At 36.7% G+C, this 19,141-nt stretch overlaps 1 protein-coding gene across 1 annotated transcript; it reads right to left on the minus strand.

Annotated features, from left to right (window-relative positions):
- Positions 1–576: 576 nt before the first annotated feature.
- Positions 577–17,283, minus strand: LOC115022155 (polypyrimidine tract-binding protein 2-like). The gene is made up of 17 exons (XM_029453048.1): positions 17,145–17,283; positions 15,944–15,965; positions 15,505–15,556; positions 14,617–14,780; positions 14,358–14,429; positions 14,180–14,251; positions 13,712–13,870; positions 13,318–13,428; positions 12,853–13,021; positions 9,598–9,675; positions 7,979–8,091; positions 5,334–5,367; positions 3,597–3,689; positions 2,595–2,711; positions 1,243–1,342; positions 1,075–1,152; positions 577–879 (listed from the first exon to the last, which is right to left on the minus strand). The coding sequence occupies exons 1-17, from the start codon at positions 17,150–17,152 to the stop codon at positions 750–752; spliced, it is 1,572 nt and encodes a 523-aa protein (XP_029308908.1). The 5' UTR covers positions 17,153–17,283; the 3' UTR covers positions 577–749.
- Between the last annotated feature and the right edge of the window lie 1,858 nt (positions 17,284–19,141).

Below are 19,141 nucleotides of genomic sequence, written 5' to 3' on the forward strand. Positions count from 1 at the left end.
CACGGGATATGAACAAAAACAGGATGTTCAGCAGGTAATTAGTTGCTCTTTAAAAGACGTCATATGTCTCAAAGCAGAAATGTGTAGGCCAGGACTGATTCATGTACTGCTTCTACTGGCAGCATGGATTCGCTCAATATGTAATAAAATAATAATAAAAAAAAATATATATATATATATATATTTTTAAATATATATATTTAAAAAAAAATAAAAATATATATATATATATATATATATATTTTTTTAAAATATATATATATATATTATATATATATTTTAAATATATATATTTTTAAATACTATATCTATTTAATATATATATATATATTTTAAATATATATATATATTTTAATATATATATATATATATATATATATATATATATATATATATATATATATATATATATATATATATATTTAAAAAAATATATATATTTAAAAATATATATATATATTTCTTTTTAAATATATATATATATATATATATTTTTTTTAAATATATATATATTTTTAAATATATATTTTTAAAATATATATATATAAAAAAAAAAAAAAAAAAAACTAAGGTTTTACTTTGAGTTTGAAGCTTTGGACAAGGAAGCACATTTTAATGACAAACCATTTTACTACTAAATTAAAGGTTTGGGGATAGCGCAAAGAAGGTTAAAAGAAAACGCTGAAAAGAAGACAAAATGGTAGTGATTTCCTCGCTCGTCGTAGAGCTTAAGGAGTCAGGTGTGAGGGTTAGATGGTAGACTTTGAAAAGGAAACTTTCAGATGGTGATTCCCTCCCATGTCATAGTTGTGAAGGTCCATCAGAGTCTGGATTGCTTCCTCGACCGACGTCATCTGGATCAAGGCCATTTTACGGTCCCTGATGAAACGGTTTAATGTTATTGCAAGTAACCAGAACAAAGTTCATACATCTCGTCTGTCTGCATGGTACTAAACAGTACTTCCTGGGTAGGTTTGCCCAGAACACAACAAGCCACAGATCGTTTATGAGCAAAAATATTAAGTTGAATTTTGGCGCCTTGCAAGATGAGGGTCATAATGAAGCATTTCTTACTGGAAGAACTTGAAGGCCTTGACAGTTCCTCCACTGTTGGAGAACAGAAGACGAAGATCATCCTCTCCAAGTCCATCCCTGGACATGCAAAGACATTATATTAAACTATTATATTCTTAAAGCACAGGAGCAGGAAGTCAAAGTTGCTTGTATGTGTGGTTGTATTACCGGACATTGGAGAGGTGAAGTGTTGAAGAGGGAGGAAAGATGTTCTGGAAATTTTTGGATCCTGGCTTCTTAAAGCGATGGAGAGGAGAGCCAGAAAAATCTGTCCAACAAAAACAATAACATAATGACAATAACATTAGGTGCAAATTCTTAAATGTAACAGACACATATGATATACAGTATATTGTTGATATTATTAGAACTTTGGCACTGTCTAGTGTTGCTTCTACCCAACCCATACAGATTCAGAAATCATCAATAAATCTGGAGTGAGAAAAACCTCAGAGCCAAACATGCATCAACTTAATAAAAGGAGAATTCCATCGATTCAGCATTTTGTTCCTACCTATAAGATTTCAGACTCACGTTAATCAATTTCACAATATAAAATGTATCGATGCAGCAGAACCAGAGATACCTGCGTCTACATTAAACACAATGCAACTCGACCAATCTGTTGGATATTCGGATGTGTTAGCTAGCAGTGGCTAATGTGCATTTTCAGACTTGCAGTCTTCAGGCCCACACATTGTTGACCAGGGTTATTTTTAGTAAACGAAAATCAAAACGAAAACAAAAAGCAATGAAAAATATTGTTAATAATAAAAAAATAATAATATATAAAAAAATAATATATATATATATATATATATATATATATTTTTTTTTTTTAAGAAAAACTAAACTGAAATGTTATTGCCTGGTTAAAAAACTAATTAAATAAAAATTAACGTTCATTAATTTCAGTTTATTAGGTATAACATATTATCCACCTTCTACCGCTCATCTGGGGTCGGATATATAATATACCATAACCAAGAAAATTTTTTTTAATCATTGATCCAACTGAACTCAACATTCCAGGAAATGCCGCTATGCTGTAATTGCTTTAAAAAAATGTTTTTATTAGTAATTGCTTAACATCAAACACTAAAGTTGATCAGATTTGACACATTTTTCTTACAAATGTAGTTGCACACCCCAACACCTGGAAACACGCTGGTGTGAACAATCCCCCTTTAAGAGTGTTGTAGAAGCTGTGGAAAATCTGCTTTATTCTTTATGGATTATTATGGCTCGTGTCAGCTATGATAAACAATGGTGTTTTTAAAACCTAGATAGAAAGGCTTTCTTAGCATTTAAGGCCAATATTTCAACTGAGGTTATTATGATATTAGGAATATATCACAGTAAATATTACATTATATTACTATATTTCTTTAAATGCTTGTCATGTACCTGTGGATATCTGATGTGGTTGTTGACACTGCATATTGCTTACATTTAATGCATAATAAGTCATTTCAAAAGATATTAACAAGCTCCCTTCCAGGACGCAGATAACTTCATACCTTTAGTTAGTAGTTGGTCATCCAGTCCTTCTCTGGGTAAAGCCACAGTCTGATGTTTGGACAGTGTCACTCTCATAACTTTACCAAACATCTTCTGACCATTCAAGTGGCTCATAGCTACCAGTGAGGAAAAATAGAAAATAGAAAGTCAGTGTTTCCTCTACCATTGTAATTTTGCGCATTCACATTCTCTCCTCTGTTTCGCAGAGGGCGGGGCTCCGCACGCACGCACGCACGCACACACACAGCGGAAGAAACTACAAAGTGCAATAAAGTCAAAAATCCAACACATTAATTATAAATGGAGCGCCAGTGCCATCCATCATATCCATGAAATTGTTGTTTAGTTAAAAATGTAATGTTGAAGTGGTCGATGCTACAGTGGTTTATAACAAGTGACTCTTAACCTTAAGATCTTAACCTGATTCTACAGTGGCAATTAGATTGATTTGTACACATAGCAATGTGAGAATATATTAGGGCTGTACCAAATGTCCTTTTGTTTTGTTTTTTACATGCAAAGCTTCTACTGAGGTTTTCAAATGAAGCTCAACATAATCAAATGCAGGCAGCAGGTTAATCCTATAAGGGCATAGAACTGTAAGTGTTAGAGCCAAACAGTTCTGTTAGATTGCTGCTAGACTGCCTCATTAATAATGTTGCGTGCCTCCCTTTGTGTGCAGCTAATCTGTATCTGAAACAGTGTAGAAATACCGGGATTAAACTGAATGAAGACAAAAAAAGAAGCAGCACAATATTTGAATATATATACATTATATACATATTTATTATCTTACAATATGGTTAGGCTATTAGACATTCATTTTTTCTATGCCCTGTGTTTCAGAGAAGATTTACATTGATTTCCTGACTTTCACTGTCGAGCAAATATATTTGAAAAATATCGGGACCTAAATAATCGCTTCTGATTTGAATATGTAAAGTCATCACGTCTTTGATTAATCTCATTTTGCAGTTCAATAACAGTGACTGATAACTCACCCAGCTGAGCCTGGTTGCCATCGGACAACTGTATCAGAGCACTGTCCTTTTTGTTGTAGAGGATCTTCACCCTCTGCACATCACCATAGACTCCTGAAGGTAGGGAGAGAGAGCGAGAGAGCGAGAGCGAGAGAGCGAGAGAGAGAGAGCGAGAGAGAGAGAGCGAGAGAGAGAGAGCGAGAGAGAGAGAGAGAGAGAGCGAGAGAAGATGAGGAGGACAGAACAGACAGAGCAGGAGAGATGGAGCCGATGAAAATAAAAAAAGAGGAGAGGTGTGAAGGATGGAAGGAAAAAAGTTAGTGCTAGAAAGACAAATGAAAAGAAGAGATGGAATGTTCCCATTTGACTTCAATTAGAAACTCAACCAAACCCTTCTGTGCCCGAGTGCTCTAATGTGATAACCATTGAGACACCTCAGCTTCACCATCGACATACATCTGAAACTGTTTGGCATGTGGCTGAGTGGTGATTCAGAAATCCAGCTTGAAGATTGGTGATTCAAAATATAAAACCATAAATAGACAGTGTAGGAAAAAAAGGTTTACATTTTGCAAAACATTTGAAAGAACATGCACTAACTGCAGATAGAATATGTTATATAGAGAAATGTGTGCATGTGTGCATGTGTGCAATGCAGAATTACCTAATTATAAAAATACATTCTTAGGCCTCTTATGCAGATAATGTCAGACTTTTTGAAAGATGTGTAGGTATCATTGAGCAGCTAAAAAGGTTCCAATAAGAGTAAGGACAAACATTTTATATTGCGGGGCTGGTAGACAGTCTAATGTGACTATCATGATGCGTCTGGTTTAGGTGACTGAATGGCTGGTAATCCCCAATTGCAAAATAGGAGAATAAAATGAAAAGGTGAACTAAGACTGTTCTTTCCTGGTTGATTGGAGGCCGCAATGTTCCACACAAAACCATTCAACATACATACTAGGTTGCCATTTTAGTATAGCAAATACTGAAGAAATTACTCCCAAACCTGTACTAGACAGTCTACTTCCTGATTGCATCTTTGGCCAAGTAGCATTTGTCCTTCTGTCAAATTACTCATGGGATTAATATGAGAAATCTGCTAGGATTAAGTGTTTTATACCTTGCTCTCATATCAAATAAGAGCGCAATGAGAAATAAAAGCTTTGATAAGGTTTTTGGTTGGTTCTTTTGAGTCGGAGCTTTGCAAATCAGGTATTTAGCCAAATGGGCACTGGATCCATAATGGAACACAACCCTACTCCTTCCCTTCATCTAACAGACTGGATCCTCATTGGTTTTTGTTGTTATGCTTTTAGAGCTCTAATTAAGTCTTTTGCTGTGCTAATTATTGTTATTGCAAACTGCAGCCGTGTCATATGCAAATATTTAGTGCATTATTAAATTTGCAGCTTTTATTGTGAAGCAGCTGCAGGATCTGCTTGCTTGGCAGTCTAAATGTAGATTTGAACACATCACACCACATTTTTATTGGAACAGCATTTCAACAACATATGAATGATTTTGGTGCATTTGTTCTCATCAGTTAAGAGATAAGCTGACCAAACAGACATCTCCCAGACTCACTTTCCTTTTGATGTAGAGTAACTCTGTATCGTACAATATGATAGAGGGAGGCTTGGAGATACAGAAAGATATAGAGGAATAGCTTGTCCACGACATCACTGAAGAAAGTGAACAAAATTGGATTAACAGAGAGAGATATACAGATAGAATAGTAGAGGTTGAACATACCGAAGAGGGTAAAGAGACTTTGAGGCGTGACCATCTTTAGAGAGAGAGACCGCAGAGCAGAGGACAGGAAGAGGAGGAGCAGAGGAGGAGGAAGAGGAGAGACGAAGGTAGAGATCAGACCGCCCAGTGTTGGACGAGGGGGGAGGTGGTGGTTTCCATGATGATGAGGGGTGGAGCAAAGATGGAGGGCATGGGGAGGGGGTTTGGGCAGGGGGTCAAAACGGCAAACCCAAAATTGGGTTAGACCGGATTAAGAACAGTAAAAAGGGAAGAGAGGAAAAAGAGTTGAAACAAAATGAGGATAAACGTACATGAGAGGGGGGAGGGTTTTAAGGGAAGTGTACAACATTAAAGGATGTATAGGCAAATGGAGATAATAAATGTGTGAAGGGAAAAGCAGAGGAGGGAAGAAAGGAGGCGGGGAAGGGAGAAAGGAGGACAAAAACCAAAGCAGAGGTCAGTAAACAGAGCATCAGTGGAACATCAACGGAGTCTGAATGATTGCTGGTTCGATTCCAAACGCACACACATACACACTTCTTCCAGTTCTGTTATTGCAGCACACACATTCCCTGCTGGATGCATTTATCAGTGAGGAAAAGAAAGGATGGGAGGAAGGTAGACTTTTCTTTTTTTAAGTAGGCATGAAAGTGAATGAGGAATAAACTGAGTGGCAGGAAATATCAAACCAAAAGGGGGAAGTACCATGAAGCAGAGACCCAACCAGATGACATGAGGTTACTGGAGGACTGCTGTCAGGGACGTGTGGAGGGACTGTACATAAATGATGCAACTTAAACTTCCTTGCAAAAAGATATTTTCATTGTTCTCAAGGTACAAAATCATCAAATACAATTTTCTAAACTAAGTAATAAATAATGGAACAAGACTTTTGATTCAGCAGAATGTGCAGCATCCTATATGAGACCTGTGGGATGCTCAGTTTACCGTTTTAACAGAGTCCATAACTGATAAAAGTTTCAGCTGGTGACATGTTAAATTACCCCGCCTTCAAAATCAGATCTGGACTTCCAAGACTTTTCACCTATTAGTAGGGCTGGGAATCAGTACTGACAAAGATAACACAGTATTAAGTAGTTTTGAAACTTCTCCAGCCAAACGATACCTGTATCTGATCCTTTTTGTACCCAATCTAGAAAGAAAGATGATGTGTATGGTTTTGCTCGCAGCCAATCCCTGTTAATAATGTTCAACACTAAAAATGTAAAAATGATTTGGATGGTGGAGTGGAGGAGTGGTGTTGGGATTTTACGTGACTGAAGGCTTCAAAATGCATGATGGAAATCGAATAAAGTAAAAAAAACAAAAATATTATTTCAAATGATACTAAAAAGGTATTGAATGTATCTATTGGTATCACTTTAAGGGGACTGGTATTGGTACTGGTATCACAATTTCTTTAAAAAATACCAAGCCCTACCTATTTGTCAATATCAAACTGTTAGCTTGTGGGCGGGCAGGCTACATTTTCAGCGATTCACTACCAATGCAAACAAGGAAATGTGTTCATTTCTTTTAAAATATTGGGCAAATGAAAGCCTGCAACACAGGCAGGTATTCAACCAACTTGGTTCAGAGCATGTCTTTGATCAACACACCACACACACCTTAACTAAACTAACAGAGTGGTTTAGTTTTTCCAGTTCAAGTGCAGCTGTGCTGGAAATAAAGGATATAATATCAGATAATCCATCATCACTGGCATATGTTTAATACTTAAATGTTTCAGTTGGAGTCTTGCACTTAATTCACTGCTTAAGCATACTAGACTTAAACAGCAAGAACGCTTAGTCCCCGTCTGGTGTTTCTATTGCTATGCTACGTGGAAACGGGGTAAGTGTACTGCATGAAACTGACTCAAATCTGACCCGAGATGTTATTCTGTCCATTTGATGACACAGTTGACAAAGGATAAACAAGTGACTGAAAAAAATATCCCCTGGACTCAACACTCACAACATGAAGAATGGCCACACCACACTCAACCACTGGATTGTATTGAGCACACACCAAAGTGTATGCTGCTCTCAAGCTGAGCGGTCACCAGAGAGCACAGCATGCTGCTACCAAACAGCGAGGACACTGCGGTTTACCAGAAAACTTTACCAGACAATGGCAGAAGTGTGAAAACCATCACTCCACTATGGAGTCCCTCTCAAAAAGGGAGGAACAAAGACCGAAAGAGAGAGAAGGACACACAGAAACAGAGTAGGTGCACATTTGGAATTAGAGGAGAAACAGAAGTCTAAGATAAAAGTATAGAAGTATATACAGCAGGTGTTGATTTAGAGAAAACCCCACAGCGTCAAGAACAGAACTTTGAAGATAGTTTGAAACTTTGAAACCTGAAACATGTAACACACACACACACACTTTCCTGGAACATAAAAACAATTTACGTGACAAAAAAAAAATAGAGGGTGGCCCACACTCTATTGTAATTATACTACACGGAAGATATCTAGTTGGAAGATGCATGATAAATCATGCTGTAAGCACATATACACCCACACTACTATCAACTCCAGAAAATCCTCCAGTAGTGTCTGTTAAATAGTTGCAACGAGTGACTTAAAGCAGAGATTGCAAATACTCATTCAAAGTTATGCTTATAGCTAGTGTACCTCTTCATTTAGGTTGGATGCCAACAGGACTCCTGACACTCCGGACCCAGACAGCGCAACACGACCGGCAGCTGCTGCCGCTGCTGCCGCAGCACTCAGAGGACTGATGGCTCCTGTTAGGAAAGCACAAGACAATAAACAGGTCAGAGTCAAACATGTAATACAGCAGCAGAAACCATAACACTAAAAAGATTAACACACTTGTTAACGTCGACTGAAACAATGAAAAGCAAGAATACTCCCTTCTTCTAAATGACAGAAATATTAGATATGCAATACACCGTTTTAACAATTACCAGAGTGCTACAGCATAAACATGAATGCATAGAAATCTGAATGAAAAAAAGAAAACAATTTATTTTTCTTCTTCCAAATCAGGGATGGAGATGTGCTGGAAGTAATAATATGGTAGTATGTTAAAGGTCATTTAAGATTAAGGGCTGGTAAGCTTTTCATCATTGTTTTGCAATAAAACCTAAGCAACCTCATCTTGATCCATGATACAGTACTATTTATGTGCACTGCAAAAAAGTTGCATTTGCTGCAGCCCAGAATTTCAAAAGGAGTCAACAGAGCTGCTTAAATTATGAACATTATCTACACTGCAATTAAAAAGCTATTATTTACACAAGTAAATTGAGCATTGTGTTTCAAAACTGTGTTATTCGACTCAAATCCTTGATAACTCATTGCTATCTATCTTACTGTGTATGCAGTGAGTGGAATTAAGGATTATGCACTCTCCCACTTAAATGCAATTAAAAATAAATGATATACAAAGAGAACATGAAAATAAGGGAAAGCCTGGTGGGATTTCAGATTGTTCAGATTATTTATTATACGTCACGATGCAGTAAAGATTTATATGTGTTCTGTAGGTTTGGTTTCTTCATTCAAATTAAATGAATAATACTGGAGTTAGTGTGATATGAGGAGAGGGGCCAAACTATCACCAAGCCATGCATAAACAGTTCAACCAACAACGCAAATCAATATTATTTAAACTAAACAACTCAACTCATCCTATTGAAATGGAAAGTTCCATCAACACAGATAAAAAATTAATAAAAAAAGTGATCTTACATTTCATTTAAACATTTTGGGAATGAAAACACTTATGGACAAATTACAAAGATATCTTCATGACTGTTCATATTTCTCACCACAGCACAGAAAGAAACATTTTTAAGACAGAGTTTAAGATAGGAAATACTATACTGAACTGTAATCAAACCACTTAAGGCCTAGAATTGAGATGGGAAAAAAGATATGCACAGACGTAGCTACAATGTGGCGTCTGGTAAAGTTACAGCAGAGGAAGTTTAAACTACAATTCTAAGCAAAGAGAAATTTAAATATTGTCTGACATCTGATCAAAATATATAATTAAAATTGATTCAGAATAATTACTTCCATGAATTCCAGCAAACCATCAACCCTAAAGGGCAGTATTTTCCTCATCTATTAATATTGCTGTAATATCATACAACCACTGAAACCACTGAGACCAGCACTTTCAGACAACCGTAACAGGACATGAGATGAGACAGGACAGCAGCATGACAGAAAACAGCAGAGTGATGGAAAAACAGAATTAAGAATAAAGAAAAGATAGGTACCTCCACCCTGCGAGAGGGAGAGAGAAGATGAGTAACCTCCTCCACTAGAGTAGGAAGCTAGCGCTCCAGATGGGGTACCTACAAGACAATGACAACTAGATTTAGACCACAAAACACTTATCTAATCTAGCACCAGAGAGTACAATTATCACAAAGAAAGTGAGTAAAATATTAAAACTAACAGTATTATACCATGAGTAAATATTTTCAATACGTCAAATATTTATGTAAAACTACACATGTATGAAGCTAGTTTCATAGTTCAACTAACTATCTGGCTCCCAACATACCATGAAATGATATTAAGTAACACACACTAATGTCTGTTAACTTCTTATAAAAACAAATACTGCATTCCAAGGTGTCACCATTATTTAACACATGTGGCCAGGCTGTGTCACTGAAGTGTGTGCTCTCTGTGAGAGGGTGTAGCAGTGCATGGACAAATTGTATTTTTTAATGCCTGTGGTAAAGCGTTGTTAAACGTATGGAGACAATATTAAAAGAATCGTAAAACTAAAAATCTAAAACTAAAATCAGCAGTAGATTTTTCAGGAGTTGAACATACTCATCTATTTCCAACATAAGAGTTTCAGATAGCAGGTACTAAGCTTTTTTTTTCTAGCTATAACAATGGTTTCACTGAGAAGAGGAGCACACCACCTCTTCTTTATGCCGCCGCTGCGCTGACTGTCCTGCGATTGGCTAGTACTAGTTGCCTCAACACGTCCTTGTGATGTGCTTTCCTACGCCGTGATAAGAGTGTGCAGATGTAGAATTAAATTGTTCATTAGGAGCTGAATAATTAGCTAGCTAGTTTGCTAATTCCACCCCTCTTACATGCTACACTGGTTACAGAAAATGAGCCGAACAGTGGGCTCGTGGTCAGGGGCAGCGCTGGGTCTCCGCCTCCCAGCTGTTGCTAGGAGACTACGGAACTGCGACCCCTCTAATTTTGACAAACTGGTCTCCTAGCAGCGTGAGTCAGGAGGGATTGCGGGGTGCGCTAGCTTGCTAATTATGGTCTCATTTGTGGTCTGATAAACAGTAAATTAATCTAATACTCGCTATTCTTCAAGCTACTGATGCTGTCATAGATCAGAGCGCAGTTAGAGCGCTCTGATCTATGACAGATCAGATCTATGACATAAGTGCTCCTTTTCATTTTTCTAATGTATATAGTTTTTTGTCCAATTAAGGAGTTCATGCCCAACCCAATGTCACACATTAAATTCAGAATTACATTTAGAAGCGGGTAGAAGCTGCAAATGATGTCTGTAATTGTCTCCTTTGTTTATTATACACATGTTCATTAGATTAATTACAAATTAATTCACAATTAAAGATTTGATTGTACATTTAGCTCAATTCAAAATGTTGAACCCAAAAAAAAAAAAACTGCTTAGTCCTAAAACGAGTGCTAGCATCACAACCAAAGATATGAATACCAGCAGCCTCATAACATTAAAAACACATCCACCTGAGGTGACGCACACTGTAAGAGGTTCTCTTCGGAGGGAGGGAGTGTTTAGAGACCGAATAGAGCCGCTGGCTTTTCTTATATCTCTATGAGCGATACAGATTCTCAGATAAGGGAATACGTGGATTATGTTTAAATAAAGGTATTTGCTTATCAAATAAACTTTCTCCTGGTTTTCATGTGCTTTGACTCACACTCAAACTCTAAAGAAACAACAGTATCAAAGATGTTGGTGTCTGGGTCACATGGAAGATATAAATGAAAGGGTAAAGAAATAAATAGCAGTTCCACAGTACAGAGAAATTATTTGCTTAAGCATAAATGTTGATTTGTAAATAAAAATCTGTATAATGGCACAGAGGGGAACAATCCAAGTTATTCGCTAAGGATCAAAGTCCATCATCTTTGTAATACTGTGTAATCCCAGAAAATAGGATATGGAAATATGTAAATTATATTGATATACCATCCAGCAAGAGCATACTCAACTGATGTAATGCAGACATATTCTAAATATATCCCCAAATATTTATTTTTACTTTCATATGGCTAAATAAACCACTGCTCTCACGCAGTATCAGATGGCATTTACACTACACTGAAAACCTGCCTTCTGTTGGTTTGTTGGCCAACAGTGCTGCAGTCTTATCTTATGTTTTGGCTGATGCTTCACCAAAAAAGGCTCCTGAGACGGAGATGGAAGAAATAAGCCCAAAAAAGTCCTTCTCCACTTCACTGCAGAGTGACACTCTGCAGGAACAGCAGCTGTGGAGGACGCTCAGTGGTCACAGGGAGGTTATTTATAAACAGGGAAATGGTAGGACTCACACATTACTATTCACTTTAAGAAGGAGGTGTCTGTCAGCATTACAATGAATACTGATGGTTGCTTTAATCACCCAGCTGCTGTGACAAGTTTTAGGTCGTTTCTAGGGCGAAAGGTCAAGCAGACCCCAAGTCACTGATATGAAACTGCAATATGATTCACAATATTGTAGTGAATGGTCATTTTCATCATTATTCTCATTTTCATTGAAAAATATAATTAAATGATCAAGGTGTGATTTTTATGCGATGATTTGTACCAAACAAAGCTTTTTTTCTTGAGTCTGTGGAATACAATATGTAGGCCGGTACATCTCTGCAGTACCAACATACTAAACTCAGAATTAACAAATATCGCCTCCTGCTATTTAAATATTGATTTCGATAAAATACCCAAGAATTTATCAGCCCCAGCTCTGTAGTTTGCTAGGATTTTATAACTGAACTATGACCAGGACGCACACTTTATGTCTGACTGTGTAGATAAAATGAACAAATGCACTAAAACGTGGATCTTACAGATCAAACATGAATGCAGGCTGATACAGGAGTCTAGTGTTGGGTGGCTGCTCTGCAAGTGCCAGAGGAGTGAATAATATATTTCTCATATTTATAGATAAGGTGTGTTGAAGAAAAAAAACTTTTGTGAAAATGTTGAGTGTTAAAAAAAAATGAAAAAAATGAATCGCTAAGGTGAATCATTGATCCACAAGCACATGACACATTGATATACAAAAGCTTCTGTGTTTGCACATAGGAAACCTATGTGATTTTTTTTCTCTGTAATGACGCACCATCACTGATGCACACTCACAGACTTCAGCAGCACTACGAGCAAAGGAAGGACCTACAGGGGGGTCTTCAATTTAGTGCATTAATGGGGCCATCGTGTGACAGTTAAGTATTATGGATATCCCAGAGCAAGATAGCAATGGATGTGGTGTACTTACCCAATAAAGAATGATCCTTGTTGGTTGACTCTCCGTCTCCAGTAGGAAGGTCAGGTCTGGTGTAATCTCGACTCTTATCATTGTTGTATTTGACGTTGAGGTTGACCAGTTTACTGAAGTCTATCCGCAGAGTACAGCATGAATTATAGATGTTCTGTCCATCCAAAGACTGGAGTGGAAGTAGTGAAAGAGGGAGAAATAATCAGAATAGTGTTTAAATAATCTGAACGATATATCAGCCGATAGAATAGTAGTAATTATTTTACATAAACAAACAATCTTGACACAAATTTCTTTTTTCTTTTTTTTTATATTGTGACCAAGCCACACATTTTGTTAAAGCCTCAAGGCAGCTGGAATTGTTGAATGCTAACAACATAAGTATAAACCTGTCCACCTGTTGATTTGTTTTCTACTGGTTTCTGATTTAACAGCCAGAATGTTCATGTGTGTGTGGGATCCTACCAGTTTAGCTTGCTGTGCATTGACGGGGTCGCTGAACTGCAGAAGAGCCTGAAACTGGTTGTTCTTGGTGAACGTTATAATCTTCATTACGGTCCCAAACTTACTGAAGATCTGAAGATTAAATAAATGTGTAGAAGTTTGGAAACATGATCAAAACTTGGATTAGTAACCAAAAGTAACAGTTAACCAAACTTAAAAAATAAATACAATTTTAGTATAAAGCTATGCAGACACACAATTATCACATTATGACATTTAAAGGTTAATTTGTGCTTTTGAAAGGCCTCTTGCAAAATTAGATTCCAAACATTAGGGACAATTAAAAAAAAACTTGACTATGGGCCTGTGTGTACCACTCTGAATGGTGGATGTAAACAACATGTTTATGTTTTACCTGTTGAAGAACATCCAGTGTGACAGGATAAAACATGTTGTCAATGATAATTCGAAGGACAGGGCTGGGAGGAGGAGCTAGGTCCAAAACTCCAGGGTCAGAGGATGGAGAGCTTCCATCCTGAACTGCTGACACTGCCTGCAACACTGCCTGGGCCCTCTGGGTGGAAAGAAAAAACAAATGATTCATAACGGGGGAAAGGCCCTAACCCTGGATTGGTTGAAGGACAGCGTTTGGTGTTTACATATATCTATGTGATGGGTGTAGGTGGTGGTGATGGCCTAGTGGTCTAGAGGTACGCCTTCCAAACACTAGAAGGTCGGGAGTTCAATACCAGGGTGCCACCATTGTACCCCTGAAGGTACTTAACCCTGAGTTGCTCCAGGGAGACTGTCCCTGTACTTAGTTCAATGTAAGTTGCTCTGGATAAGAGCGTCTGCTAAATGACCTGAAATGTAATGTGTGTACCTGGTTCAGAGCAGAGTCTGTTTTCAGTTCCTTATGATTAGAGTACTGGATGAAGACCGGAGCGTTTCTGACCTAAATAGAATAGGAGCCATTTAATACACAATTCAGTTAGTAGCACTTGCAACAATATAAATTATTATTGTTGTGTAACAGGAATGGACAATGATGTTTTTCAGACCTGTGGCGTGACAGCTGTGTAGTAGTTCACCATAGTAATGGCTGCTTCTTCTGTACCCAACTCCAGAAACGCCTGGAAAAACACAGTAATATTGAGCTTTAGATGAATAACAAATAACCTCCAGGACAATGTGTCACTGTATTTTTTCTGTTTAGAGAAGGACAATATTATTCAGTTGAACTTAAATGTCCTAACCGCTGTTCTTGTTTCATCTTCACCCAAGTATTGTCTGCTGGTATGAAGTTGTGTCATAGTTTACCTGGTTTTTCCCCTTCAGCATCAGAATATTAGTGACCTTTCCAAAGGGCAGCCCCAAGGCAATGACTTCAGTCTCTGACACTTCATTGGGAAGTTTTCTGATGTGGAGAACTCTGGAGGGAGGGGATTCATCCAGACGCTGTTTCTTACTGTCACTGCCGTTTGCTATACATGAACACAAATAATCATTTTTAAAAATTGATAATATGACACCACAACTCTGGATCAAAGATGAAGTCAGAGTAAAGCACAAGTGCAAATACAAAATAAATGATGGCTAAACTCCATTTAGCTGCTTCAGTCCTGGTATTGTGCACGCTGGCTCACGGTCACGATTAAACACACTTAAATAGAATTGAGCCATCACTAATAAAACCTGGACTTCTCCTACTATAACCAGTTTAAATGTCTGCTGTGAAAATGTCCTTTAATTATTCGGGTCGATAGAAGAATAATCTGCAACTATTTTAATACTTTATTTATTGTTTAGGTCATATTTAAAGCAAAAATGCCAAATATTCCCCAAATGCAGCCAATTGTATGTTATTTGTAAAAAAGAAAAAGAATGGATATTTGAGTGCTAAAAGAAATATAATCATATGACTTTGTGCTTTGAGAAATACATTTGGTAGAAATATGTTTTGTGAAATTTTGTTTCACAAAACTATTTAGGATTTATATGTAACATACAGTATCCTACTTATTCGGCTCCCTTTATACATTATTCACATACTTTACAAGTTTCTGATCATCCGTGCAGGCATATCATTCCCTCATTCAAATCCCAAACAGTCATGTTTGGACCCACTGCCTTCCTGAACACTTCTTCATGAACTAACAACATTATGGGTTCCAGCTCTAAGACATGGAGAGTAAAGGTTGAATTTACCAGTCATAGAGTTGGGGCTGCTGCTGTACATGCTGAGCTCCTCTGAGCCTCTCTGGAAAAACAAGAAAATAAGGAAAGAAATTAAACATTATTTTACATCCCAACATATGACAAACTCCAAAAATATTACCATTATAGCCAGAGTGACAAAATACTACCAAACATTTTACTGTAAAATCTATGTCTGTCTTTTCTGAATATTAATGTAAACCATAACATTAAGCAGCAAACTAATCTCAAATAACATTTTTATCTTGATTAAAATTGCACCATTTTTTATTTGTAACATCACAGCCAACGTCTAAGGTATTAAATCTATTCACCAGTCCTATACTAAAATGTAACGACTGCACATCCAGTTCAATTGTGAACAAAATCATGTAGACCTAGTAAATGTAAGTGTGCTAAGGTAAAAATAGTAAAAAGTAAGTCTGCTTGCCTTCACACCAACCGCAACATCACTGTCAATGTAAAGAAGGCAGGGCGATGAAAAGAAAAGCAAATAATGTTAGGCCTACTTCACATTCAAGGAAAAGCAATTTGAAGAAAAAAGATGCAATAAAGAGGTTGACATTTTATTTGTATTAAACTCCTGGTTCCTAATGTATGGAGAAGCACATAAGGCCATTTCAGTTTCATAGGTTTAATAATTTTGCAATCTTTTTCTGAATCACTTCAACACACTTCTGTTGGTTAATTTAACGCATATTTGCATTATGTTATGTGGTTGTCCACAACTAATAACAAACTGATACAATCCTAATACATGCTAAACAACAGTTTACATCACTTCATCAAAAAGGAGCATCAAATACCATAATGGAGGCTAACCTCTTTCAAACACGTAGACAATTAAATCTGAAGACCTAAATAATATTACAATGTATTCTTCAATCGCCTATTTGAAACGTCGCCACGCAAATAGAATTAAGCTATTCATCTGCGTTTCACTTTCTGACAAATAAAAGCCCTTTGCCGTTTTCATGACATTATTTTGTATGTCTTTTCTGCACATATGGTATAAACTGTTTATTAATGTTAATTTCACTTTCTCTCATAATGGAAAAGCTAATGGCGTATACAATAAACCGGCGGAGGTCGCGTGTAGCATACACTAACGTAAGCTCCAGACAAAGGACTTTGACCATCTGACAGCTGCGCGCACCATCTCGGATATGACATCAATATCACACAGGCCTAACTGCTTGTTACACTAACCAACAGCTGTAGCAGTTCATCATGCAAACAGCCAACCCACACATTTCACTCTTATCGGTAACGTTAGCTAAATGAATCTTAATCGTTAAACGTTGCGCACGAGAGGAGGTGATTTATGCTAAACTGATCAATTGCAGAAGTAAGAAGACCCAGATGATACATAAAACATGCTCTTGAATTATATTTGACCATAAATGTACGTTTCTCTGCAAGCAAGACATCATTGGACAACCACATTTCTTGGTGGGACTTGGCGTTGTCTAGCTAACGTCATGTTCTTCGTTCAGTATCAAGGTTCGCAGCTGAGCTAACAGTTAGCATATCTTAAATAAAGCACGAGGAAGTGTTCATTCTGTCTATGACACATGTACAGCTCTGGGAAGTGTACCTAGAAGCATTAGTTGTAATATAAACACATTTACCCGTCCATTGCAGCTCTTTGTCCTCTTCTATCTGTTGATATTTCAGCACAATTCGATGCCTGGTCAGTGTGAGCAAAATGGGCGTTCCTCTTCTTCTTGTCTTTTCAGGGCTATTGGCAACCAACAGCTACGTTACGTGCATTACCGCCACCTTCTGCTTAGGAGAGTAGCTCAAAAGGTGACTTTTAGTAATAATAAAAAAGAATGCCCTAAAACAACTCAACCTAAATAGCTAAATGAAATACAATAATTGTTGCTCATGTCCTGAGAATGATTCCGATCTTCAGCTACTAAAAGTGCTCAAATACAATACCTGAAACTGGCTACTTTAAGGATGCATTTGCCCAATTTGTATTTCATTTGTATGATTTCCTTTCTCCTGAATCTGCCATATCTCCCACATTTTACCTTGCTCTGAAACATAAACAAAAGCGTTATAAATAAGTTTAGTGTCTCTGTTCGTGTTTGTATTAGAATTGCATCAAAATCAGTTTCTTCTCTGCAAACATTGTTTTGCCAGTGATAAACAAAATCCTCAAACATGTGTCTTGTATATGTAATGCCTAAAATAAGGCAAAGCAAAGTTATCTAAGTACAAGGAAGTGCACAAGCATCAACATATGTAAAATATTTTCAGACCCCTCATCCACAGTCAAAACTATGTAAAGCACAAAACAAATCTGAATAATAATCCCTCTGAAGGCTAAATGGCCTCTGCATAAAATGGTGCAGGGTTAGATAGATAAATAGATGGATATCTAGGTAGTTAAATACATGTCCCTGTCTATCTACAGCAGCCTGGAGTCAGAAGTGACGAGTGTCCCTGACTAGAAGGAGAGGAAGCAACAGAGGAGTCAAAAGGAGAGTTTCGGGAAAAAGTATGTGTGCGTGTGTGTGTGTGTGCGTGCACAGTGGGGACGCAGGCAGGTGATTTGAACTATAGCATTACAAATGCAGGAGCAAAACTAAAGTTTGTGTGAGGAATGAAAATGTGAGTTTGTAAATAGAGTTAAAGTGACAGTTCACCCCAAACCAAAAATAAAAAGTGTTCCTCTTACCTGTAGTACGATTTATCAATCTAGATTGAAAAAGGTCTGTGGATTTTCTTCCGTAACCGAGTCATGATTTCTGGAAAGAGACATTGCTGATGAATTCTTCAAATGTATTTTACAAGCCGAGTGCCATCTAGGTCCATTGTATTGGATAGCAGGCAGATATCTATACCTCAATATCTCCAACACTCAGCAACTCACACCAATCTAGATGGATAAATAGCACTACAGGTAAGAGGAAAAAAATATTTTTCATTTTGGGGTGAACTGTCCCTTTTTAGTTAATTCTTGTGGGTCATGTTCTCTGGCCACCCTGCACCCTGACTGAAACAGGTCCTGCTTGAATCGTATAGACATCCTCCAGAGAGACATATACATTTAGTAGGGATATGTACTACCAAAAACCAATATACTACAAAACTCATATCCATGCTACGGCATGAAACTCAACAAATTTGGTGTATGAGAAATGATTCTTGATGAAGAGGCTGACAACCGTTTTCTGCCTAAAACTTGTAGAGACTGCAAAGAGATGGAGGATAGTTATTTCAGTAAGATAGTAAGTCATTTCAGCAGCTGTGTTTACAGGTCATTTTTATACCTTATAAAAAAATTAATTAAAAAAAAGTATAAAAACAATTATTTCACCTTTTATCCACAAGCAATACTTTATAAGTAACTTTATAATAATTTCAAAACATTGTAATCCTCTGATATGTATAATATGTATATATACAGTATATACATATGCTGTATATATATATATATATATATATATATATATATATATATATATATATATATATATATATATTAAATATCCTGTATATCTACTGTATGTTTTAAAATGTGAAATCTAAATAACCTAACTGTGTTAATCTTCTGCATATATATATATATATATATATATATATATATATATATATATATATATATATATATATA

Source organism: Cottoperca gobio, chromosome 17 (assembly GCF_900634415.1).
Source record: "Cottoperca gobio chromosome 17, fCotGob3.1, whole genome shotgun sequence".
Taxonomy (NCBI): domain Eukaryota; kingdom Metazoa; phylum Chordata; class Actinopteri; order Perciformes; family Bovichtidae; genus Cottoperca; species Cottoperca gobio.